An 11,243-nucleotide genomic window follows, 5' to 3' on the forward strand; every position below is an offset into this window, starting at 1 on the left:
ACAGAAAAAAAGGTCTAGTCAGAATACAAAATACAGACTGCAAGAGTAATCTGCAAGTATAACTCTAGACACATTACTACCCGAGTTTAAAATCACTCGTAAAGTGTGTGATCGGGTTTTATTTCGCTATAACATTTGCAAAGATAAGATATGAGCTGAACCATAGTTTTATGGCTCAACGTTGAAGTGTTTGAGGTTATTTTAATAGCCCATCTCTCCACTCCCACACCCAATGACGTAGTAATCCTACCCATACATGATCACCCAACCGTGGCCTGGGTTTTCATTATAAAAGCGGACGTACTAACGTTTGGCCGAGTATTCAGCTCGTAATATATGACCTGGTAAATGATAAGCTCTTGACTTTTATACAACGTCACAATTTGTTCCTACGACGGTAGGCCATTTTTTGGCTCAATATTTTACTTATATTTCTTTATTAGTAAGTAAATTTATTGAGAATTTTTTTAAATTGTGTAATACGTTCATTTTAGCGATTAGTATTCCCACTAATTATACTTAATTATTAATTTGTTTGTTGTTTTCTTATGGTTAAAAAAAAAATTATGCACAACATTCAAATAGGCACATTTGTAAAATAGACACATTCATCACTACAAAAATGGCTCTAAATATTTAATGTTACGCCAAAGAGATCGTAAGCGTCCATGTCCACTAACAAGAGAAATAGACTTTGAACCCAGAAGGCGGATGCAGACAACGTCGCTATTTTTTAAAGTACATTTTATTTTGATACTTTTTCATAATTAGAGAGGGGATAAAATAACTGGAAGTTTTAAATAAGAGGAGAACAATTTATATTTGTCAACAAGTTTTTCTTTTCTTGCATCTGGCCTATTTGCTATAAATAGATGTGTTTACCTGTTGTATTTTAGGCCACGTTTTAGGCCACGTACATACAACGATACAATGTGCTAACTTATGTTATCAAGTACACAAATGTAACCTATAAAAACATACATTTAAAACCATCTATTGTTTCTAGTCGTTTCTATCTATTTATAAATCTACATTCCACTAACTGTAATATTTTTTATTCCCTTTTGTAAAGTTGGAGAGTCTCTGTTTTTCCAACCAGGTAATTTCGTATGGTGTGCCACTAAAGAATGTATTGTAATTGAAACGAACTTGTATTATATTACTGTAGTTAATCCATTATAAGCGTTAGGGACTGTGAATAACAACTTTTACTGCAAAGGGTACTAAACATATAAGGCATATTCGTATAAAAAAACACTATAAAAACATAGAACCACATTGCCAATGATAAAAGGTAGCTTAAATCCTCTTAAAAAATACAATGTATATATATATATATATATATATATATATATATATATATATATATATATATATATATATATATATATATATATATATATATTTACATTTGAACAAAAATATTGTACAGCAAAATTTCAAATACCTAGACTAGCATTTATTTATTTTATTTAGATGGCTTGATGTCAGTGTATACATTATTCAATATTTACATAGACAAATAATTGAGTTGTACAAATGTTAGAAACCCAATGCTTTGTCTTTTAAATTTCTGTAATTATTATAAATGTTATTTGTCAATAAATGTGAATAAGCAAATTGAAAAAAAAAAAAAAAAAAAAATATATATATATATATATATATATATATATATATATATATATATATATATATATATATATATATATATATATATATATATATGTGTGTGTGTGTGTGTGTGTGTGTATGTGTGTGTGAGTGTGGAAAGAGAAAAAAGACATTTTCCTGTTCATTCAGCAATGTTCTTTGTTTCAGGTGAGGCCTTAAAAGCATTTTGATCTACTGACTTAGTTAACACAATGTCCGGAAAGCTGTATTTTGCAGCATTGGCTGTTTTCACTTCTGTTTATTCTCAATCGGATGGTATGATTTTAATTGCTAAATTTTCTATAAACAAGGAGTCCAATAGAACTGAGTTTAGAATTTTTAAAAATGTATCACTCAACCAAACCGTGTAATAGTTATTTAAATAGTAGTGTGTTATTATATATTTAAAAAAATAATATTTTTTTCCCTTTTTAATGCATTACTAAATAAAAGCTTGTTATTAAAACGTTTATATGCATTATTTTTACAATATTTTTTCTAGCATTTTTTAAATTAAAAAAAACTACTATTTAAATAACTATAAACAAAAGCGTGGGTCGCTTCCTAAATATTAGTAAAAGTATCCGATACATATTATAGTGACCAACTCATTTCTGAATAATTATTTAAATAGTACAGTGTTAAAAATTTTAATACATTTAAAGGGGAAAAAAATTCTCCTTTTAGTGGATTATTGCATAGAAGCTTGTTATTAATACGTTTTATACAATTTGTTTAGCACTTTAACATGTTTAATATAATAGAGCAGCACGACTAAAAACTATTATTGTGTAAGAGTAGCACAAGTCTGCCTACCAATTTTAGAAAATTTTAATTAGCTCATTAAAAATATATTAGGCATCCGATTATGTCCAATTTAATGACATATTGCATTTGCTTCAAGTCTTGACCCACGTGCCTACTTTGAAACGAATCTGTCAGTTAGAGGTGTCCGAAATTTCGCGCGCCCGTTTCGATCTATGACGACCGACAGACTGAGGACAGACAGACGGCAGACAAAGGAAGCAAGTTAAATAAAAGCTTGTTAAAACTGAGAAATATATAATAGACTATAGGAAAACTGATACCTAGACCGTAGAGACGTTTATTAAAAATACACTTTATACGTTCTTACATATTTCACGTCAACTCTACAGTTCGCTTGCCACCCAATGTGATAATTCCTGACGCCCCAAAAGTCGTATATAAGAATACTAAAGATGGTTTTAGTTTACCATGTCAAGCCAAGGGAATACCAGAGCCCAGGTATTTTTAGGTTTTATTTTTTTATAGTTCATAAAATTCTAAAGCGATGTGTACACGATTCATGGTGCAAGGATGATAATTTTACTGTTTGTTTTCTACATAGAGCTTGGTAGAGTAGTAGTACTTAGTGCTCTAACCAAGTCTTGTACGATAACCCATGAAATATTATATATATATATACGAACATCATACGAACCCCTCCTCTCCCCCACCCCCATCCCATTCCTCATCCCGCAAAATAACAACGCCTAGATTACGTTTCCGTATGATACCGTCTATATGAAAAATTGTATGCTTATATGTATTACACACATAATTTTGAGTATGTGTTATATGGAAAGATACATAGTTTAATACATACATTTCATAAGATAATTAAAAACATGTTTTATGTTATTCAACTTTGCACGATATAACATTAGTTTGCTTCAATGTAGTCCTATATTAAAAATCAATTTTCCTTCCTTAGCTATGCATGGTTGAGAGACGGGATACCTCTTATAGCAAGTCCTCAGATCACATTTGATTCAGTAGAAGGGGACATAACCTTCAATGATTTTACAACCAGAGAAGAAGGTGTTTTTACATGTGTGGCAAGGTCAATGTTTGGCACAACAATAGTCAAAAGTTTTGCTCCAACATACACATTAAAGCAATCTCGTAAGTTTATTGTAACAACAGTTAGATACTCTCATATTTTCATGATTTGGTAAAGGAAACTGATAATTGAATAGGTATTGGATGTTATTACCTTTCTTTATTTACATTTACCAGGGGTAGATGAGTTCAAATCAAACGCCACCAGCTCTGTAGTAGCGGATGAGTACTCCTACATCAAGCTAGATTGTGCTAATAAAGGTGAAGCTGTTGGTGAAGAAATTGGTTACGACTGGTATGATGTCAATTATACTCAAATTAAAATAGATGACCGTCAGTTTATTGATCAAAACGGTTAGTATTATGTAAACAAATGATAAAGTTTGTTTGTTCAAATGGATTTGTTTTTGCACAGGATTAACATAACAATAGATGTTATAATTTGTGTTATATTTTTGAGTGATATGTGTAAAGAACAAATAATGGAAGAGGAAAAGCAATAGACAAAATTAAATTTTAAATTACTCAAATTGTTTTAAATACATCTTAAACAATGTTAATTAGCTTGCCGTCTGAGTTAAATATATTTTTCCGATAGAAACAAGATTAGCACATCATTTATTTTGTGCATGTTTTACAGAAACAGTTCTAAAATTGTGTGTAAGAAACCATGCTACTGTGCTATAGCCCTGCTACACTATTGTTAGGGAATACAAGTTGGATTATGTTAAAATATTTACTTGACCAATTGTTTTTTCTGATCGCCAGGAAACCTGCATTTTGCTTACGTTACGACAGTAGACGGCAATATAAGACAGTACAAGTGTGGCATTTCAGCCATTGGTTTGTCATACATTACGTTTGGTGGATCGGTTCTACTTTCTATCAAAACAGTAGCTTGTAAGTTTTTACAGTAATAATAGTTTGACATCAAAGACAATATGTACACAAACACAAGCTATTTCAAGTACACAAAACTAAGAAACAGTGGCTATAGACTTAAAGTACTGTCCTACGCTAACCTTGTAGAGGTAACGTAGTGGATTGAGGCGATCGTACACGTTCTCACACACCTTATATACACGTACACAAACAGGTACAAACCTGATTATGATTACGTGATTGACACAACTCACAGCATGAGGAATAAACAAGGAGAAATGGGGAAAAATACAAGACTTTTGAGTGTATCAAAATTAAAGAGAGATAAAGTAACATATATTATTTACTTCCAGCGCCAACTGCCATTGCTCCACAAGTGCAGTACACAAACTCTGGCACCAAGTTTATTAGATTTTCGACAGCTACACTGGAATGTTTTTTCTCAGGATAGTATGCGTATAATACATTTTAATTTCTCATACTATACAACATTTTCCTATCGATGTAAGATGAACATTATTTTATAAACATGCTTTCTATTAATAACTGACATTTCAGTGAGTTTATTAGTTTACCTGTTTTGCTCTAAATAGGTCTACTATATATTATTTTGATCCTATTAGCTAATAAATATTATACTTTTCAGGCCGGTTTAAATGTAATTTATGCTATGTATTACCAGTGACCCTCAATACCCGAATGTTCCTGTGACCAAATGGTATTTTGATGACGGCAATGAGATCAAAGCAAGCGGCAGATATTCTTTTTCTGCGGATCATCGCCGTCTAATCATCTATAATGTAGATGAACAAGATGAGAAAAACTATTACTGCCAAGCACAAAATACCAGAGGAACATCTAACAAAGAGGCTGTGTTTCTTGATATTACTGGTTAGTAACATTCTGTTTACACGGCTACAGGACATTACCCCCCTGGATATTTCCCCCCGGACATTTCCCCCCCGTATTTACCCCCCCCCCCCCGGAGCAATTACCCCCCCCTGTCAATTATCCCCTGTCAATTACCCCCCCCCCCCTCTCAAGTTAAAATCCTAACTCTAACTTGAATTTTATACCTATATACTACTTTAATCCAAAACTTAAGAAAAAGACCAAAACCTAAGCATCCACCTTAGCCTACAACGTCACACAAATCCAAAACCAAAGCTAAACACAACCCTAACCCTAAAACTAGCTCTAACCCTAACCCTAACCCTAACCCTAACCCTAACCCTAACCCTAACCCTAACCCTAGCCCTAACCCTAATCTTAATCCTAACCCTAACCCTAACCCTAACCCTAACCCTAACCCTAACCCTAACCCTAACCCTAACCCTAACCCTAACCCTAACCCTAACCCTAACCCTAACCCTAATCCTAACCCTAACCCTAACCCTAACCCTAACCCTAACCCTAACCCTAACCCTAACCCTAACCCTAACCCTAACCCTAGCCCTAGCCCTAGCCCTAACCATAGCCCTAACCATAGCCCTAATCCCTAATCCCTAGCCCTAGCCCTAGCCCTAGCCCTAGCCCTAGCCCTAGCCCTAGCCCTAGCCCTAGCCCTAGCCCTAGCCCTAGCCCTAGCCCTAGCCCTAGCCCTAGCCCTAGCCCTAGCCCTAGCCCTAGCCCTAGCCCTAGCCCTAGCCCTAGCCCTAGCCCTAGCCCTAGCCCTAGCCCTAGCCCTAGCCCTAGCCCTAGCCCTAGCCCTAGCCCTAGCCCTAGCCCTAGCCCTAGCCCTAGCCCTAGCCCTAGCCCTAGCCCTAGCCCTAGCCCTAGCCCTAGCCCTAGCCCTAGCCCTAGCCCTAGCCCTAGCCCTAGCCCTAGCCCTAGCCCTAGCCCTAGCCCTAGCCCTAGCCCTAGCCCTAGCCCTAGCCCTAGCCCTAGCCCTAGCCCTAGCCCTAGCCCTAGCCCTAGCCCTAGCCCTAGCCCTAGCCCTAGCCCTAACCATGTCCGGGGGGGGGTAAAGTCCTACTGGGAAGTGGGTAATTGACAGGGGGGTAATTGACAGGGGGGGTAATTACTCTGGGGGGTAATGTCGGGGGGGGGGGGGGAAATATCCGGGGGGTAATTGACAGGGGGGAAATGCCCTGTTCCCGTTTACACATATAGGTTAAACTAATTTTTATATAGTTTTTTTGTAATATTGAGTTTAACATCTAAATTAAAAAAAAAACTAGCCATCGGTTAAAACAAGTATGTAAATAGTACTTAAATTTTGAACAGCCTCACCAATCTTTTACCCAAACGGAGCACCAGTGGACCAAACTATGTCAGAAGGTAAAGATGCCGTGTTTAACTGTAATGCCAGATCAGCACGTGGAGAAACAGAGCCTGATCCACCTGTGTGGTACATTAATGGAGAGCAAGTTGGTGCACAAATAGGTGGGTTTGTTACGTAGACTGGCAGCTATTGTGTAGACTGGTAGCTATTGTGTAGACTGGTAGCTATTGTGTAGACTGGTAGCTATTGTGTAGACTGATAGCTATTGTGTAGACTGGTAGCTATTTTGTAGACTGGTAGCTATTGTGTAGACTGGTAGCTATTGTGTAGACTGGTAGCTATTGTGTAGACTGGTAGCTATTGTGTAGACTGGTAGCTATTGTGTAGACTGGTAGCTATTGTGTACATCACAGAACCAGTTGTATTTTCTTGGATTGTACATAGTTAAAAATAGATTAATAATTATACACTACAGATGATTCAATTTAGCATCAGCTGCTTTCTATTGTCTTTTAAATTTATGCAAAGTCTTGAACATCAAAATTATCTAGTCAAGGGAATTTAGAGTGTCTCCGTAGATGCACTATGGCTATTATTCGCTGGTGTGCAACGTACGGTCTTTGAATTAGTACAATTTCGCTAAGATTTATCTACGTTATATTCCAATACAGTTGGGACTAAATGCAAAACGAGTTAAACTTTGCTGCTGTGAATTTGCCATTTGATTATTTATTTATACACTTTGCTGCTATTACACATTTGCCATTTCGTTATTTCTATATTTCAGACACGACAAAATTTGTATTTAGTGATGGGAACAAAACGTTAACCATAAAATCTTTAAAGAAAGTTACAGACATCATGTGCATTCAGTGTTCTGTTTCTAACCTAGTTGGTACTACATGGGCCGATGGATGCTTAAATGTGCTCTGTAAGATTATCTTTGAATTTCAGCTATCTTTTTATCCATATCTCTCTTACTTATATATATATATATATATATATATATATATATATATATATATATATATATATATATATATATATATATATGCTTGTGTGTGTGTACAGTTTCACAAGTCAAATGCTCCCCTGTTTGGATATAAAGTGACTTAGGTGACAATTCGTATTTATATTTACATATATTCGAATCGTGTCATTTCTAGAATGTCAGTGATCCATAACTTATATACCAATGCATTTATTTATTTTCTGTCCTGACAGTGCCCATTATAATTTTGTACCAGCCACCATCCACACAGAACATTGATTTTGGAGATGTAATAGACCTCACTGTGATGGCTATAACTGATCCATCTCAAAATATAATATACAGGTATTTGCTGTATTGCTTGTCAAGCTATTTGTCAATGATATTTGATAGACCCTATGCTGCTTTTTAAATGGATAATTAGGTTTATTCTTTAGATTATTATGTATAATATTTATAGTTCTGTTTTTGTATGGTTTTGAGGGATATTTACTGGATTAAATGAATTCAATATTCAACACTGAAACGCTAATCTGTGTTTATTTAGTTTAAGTTTTAACTTCACACCTAAAAGGCTACTTGTATCAGTTCTACTTTTGATTACACTTATTCCACTGATCAGATGGAAACACAACAACGTGGAATCCCTCAACCCTCCGCCATTTGTCGTCTACAATACAACGACTAGAGAGGCCTACATCAACACAAGCAATCTAAACACTGATCAGTACGAATCTGTGAGGGGAACCTACATCATCAATGTGACGCATGTCTTTGACTACAGTGTGGTAGAAGTGAATGTTGTACTGAGGGATACACCAGATGAAAGTGGTGAGTGATACATTTAGTTAAATTGATAGTGTGTTTATAAGTCAAACATTATTGTGTTTTTGAAAATCTGTGTATTTGAATGCTATTTGACACTTAGTGCTCATTTTTCTTTATCTTTAAGGAATTATGGTAAAAAAAGGAATTAATTTAAAATCAATTCTCAAAACATTATTTTTTAAAAACATTTGGTTAATAAAATTGAACGTTAATATTAACGATTCAATAGATTAGCTAGTTTCCAAACATAAGTTATAACTGTAAAGAACTATTGGTCAGGAAAGTAGTCATTTAAAAAAAAAATACTATTATTTTTGTATTTCAGTAACTAAAACTGGAGTCAGAATATCAACCGAAACCGGAGCTGTTGCAGAAACCAGCACAGGTTTAACATTAATCAAAACTGTAACTGTAACCGTAAATGTAACAGCACATATATTCTTAACTTCAAACCTGAACAGGAACCTGAACTTTAACCTTGGCCTAAACATGAACTTTAACCTGATTCTAAACCGCAACTATCACCGAATTCGTAACCCTAACCCTAGGCGTAATCATAAAGCTAATCGTACCATAAAGCAGTCACGCTCATCTTCTTGAACCTTATTCCATCGCTGCTTACTTTTTTTTTGCCTTTCTTACATTATCGTTAGTTTTTGTATTTATCTTTTAATATTTGCCGTATAAATTAGAAGTAATTGAGAAAATTTAATGCCTGACATTTGTTTTTGTGTGTGTATTTTCTGGTGTCTTATTATTTTATTTTTACTTTTTGTGTTCACTTGACTTAGTATTTTTATTGTGCTTACATTATGCGTCGGTGCAAAATTTTCAAATCCAACGACACATTCACTAAATTAATATAGAGATTTTTCGATTATTAAAGCTTTAAAATATAGACATTATTATATTTAACATACTATACTTATTACAATAAAAAAGAAATAACTTTTACCATTACAAGCTTTCAAATGCACATGTATTAAATAAATAAATATTTACTTTATTACCCATTAACATTCTGTATTTATTAGAAATGAGAAAAATGGCCCGTTGAGGAAGGATACAACGGGCGCTAGGTTGATAGTGCTGTCTATTTTCTCTAAACTAAAACCAACACCCCCCCCCCACACACACACCTTAAAACATGTCTACCGTCCCATTCAACGAAATATTAAATTTATACTTTTTCCAGTGTCCCCCCTCCCAGAAAATTCCCTCTCCGGGGAGAAAAAGTCTGAAAGAAACACTGGCCGCATTTGTAGATCATACAAACTAAAAGAAGAACCCGGGCGGGGCTTCGCCCCTACCAGAAGAGATGCATGAAAAAAACTGTGCACGCTAAACACATTTTTTATATTAGAAAAAGTTCCTCCCTCCGGGAAGGAAAAAGTCTGAAAGAAACACCGGTGTCGCGCTTAGCCACTACCCGGAGAATTGCATGAAAGAAACTCTGCACGCAAACCACTTTTTAGATTAGACATATGAATTAGGCTGTAATTTTATTATAGAGTATCGATGACGACATTTCTTTTGATTTGAGGGCGAAGGGGGGGGGGGGGTCGGCTAGGATGTTCTTACGCCGGGGATGGGCTTCGCCCCTACCCGAAGAATTGTATGAAAGAAACTCTTCACGCAAGCCACTTTTAAGATTAGACAAAATTGGCTTTTTAAATCAATGTTTACTCGAGAATCGATGACGTCATATTACTGTGTGCACTCTCCGGCTTGATACTATTTTCTACTATATGCTAAATGTGACGTCATATTTCGCTTCCGCTTTACTGTGAAAGTTTTTAATTTGCTTGTGTTTTCTCTAGAGCGTTCTTGTCAGACATAGATAGAAACATAGATACATAGACAGCGAAACTATTATTATATATATGAGCTCTTTTCTGCCAACTATTTAAATGACACACACGATTGCTAACTTTGCAGATGAAATATTGCGAAGTCTATGTTTGTGTTATATGCCTGACCTGATGCAGAACGACAAATTACATAGTATGCTAATATATTGTTTTCTGCTTTAACACAGGACATGGAAGAAATGTTGCCACAGGTGTTGGTACAGGAACTGTTCTAATCCTGCTCTGTCTGGCACTTGTGGGAAGTTTCCAGATTTGGTCTACAGCCTGAGAGTCGGTGACCTACAACCAGATTTGAGGATTACATTTCTGTGTTGTATTTTACATTAATAATAGTGATTGAGAAAGTTTTTATTCTATTTTAATTTACACTAGCATTATTCTCAATGTAGCTTAGTATATATCATATATTTTTACTACAACAGCTTTGAAAATACCATTGTATTTTGAAACATTATTTACTTTCGATTTTTATAAGTCAATTAAAATATTTTTTATAATTAAGGCATAAGTAATTACTTCATAAAATCTATATGTGTAAGTTAAGTACAGGATTACACAATTTCACTTTATTACTTGTAAGCCACATCATAGTGCCTGGTAAAAATGCTTTAGTTTGATGATGAGCTTGTTTACTGTGTTTAGTTGGTGTTTGTTTGTTTTGCAGTTTTTACTTTCTCGTATAGAGAATGTATTGTAATTGTGCAGAAAAAATAAATCGTTTTACATCTCCCTGAGTCGGAAAACATTGTTTTGCAATCTTGTCCGTATGTCTCTCTGTGTGTGTATGTGTGTATATGTTTGTCTATGAATAAGATAACTTAAGTACCGTTACAGCTATGTTGATGAAATTTCATATATAAGTATTATATCAAATGTTTATTTCTGTATTAACTTTTCAGCGATTTCCGGTAACCGGAAGTGAAACGTATTCTAC

General features: G+C 34.8%; 1 protein-coding gene across 1 annotated transcript; it reads left to right on the forward strand.

The window, feature by feature from the left end:
• The first annotated feature begins 315 nt into the window (after window positions 1-315).
• On the forward strand, window positions 316-11,038 carry LOC131948897 (neural cell adhesion molecule L1-like). Its single transcript, XM_059310617.1, has 15 exons — window positions 316-397; window positions 1,073-1,099; window positions 1,819-1,926; window positions 2,808-2,916; window positions 3,386-3,576; window positions 3,691-3,867; window positions 4,282-4,413; window positions 4,749-4,845; window positions 5,078-5,286; window positions 6,622-6,780; window positions 7,407-7,550; window positions 7,844-7,955; window positions 8,233-8,441; window positions 8,764-8,823; window positions 10,477-11,038. Exons 3-15 carry the CDS (start codon window positions 1,863-1,865, stop codon window positions 10,575-10,577), a joined length of 1,764 nt encoding a protein of 587 aa, XP_059166600.1. The 5' UTR covers window positions 316-397; window positions 1,073-1,099; window positions 1,819-1,862; the 3' UTR covers window positions 10,578-11,038.
• Window positions 11,039-11,243: the final 205 nt, after the last annotated feature.

The sequence above is a fragment of the Physella acuta genome, unplaced genomic scaffold, assembly GCF_028476545.2.
Source record: "Physella acuta isolate Inbredline_101_S28 unplaced genomic scaffold, ASM2847654v3 ptg000664l, whole genome shotgun sequence".
NCBI lineage: Eukaryota > Metazoa > Mollusca > Gastropoda > Physidae > Physella > Physella acuta.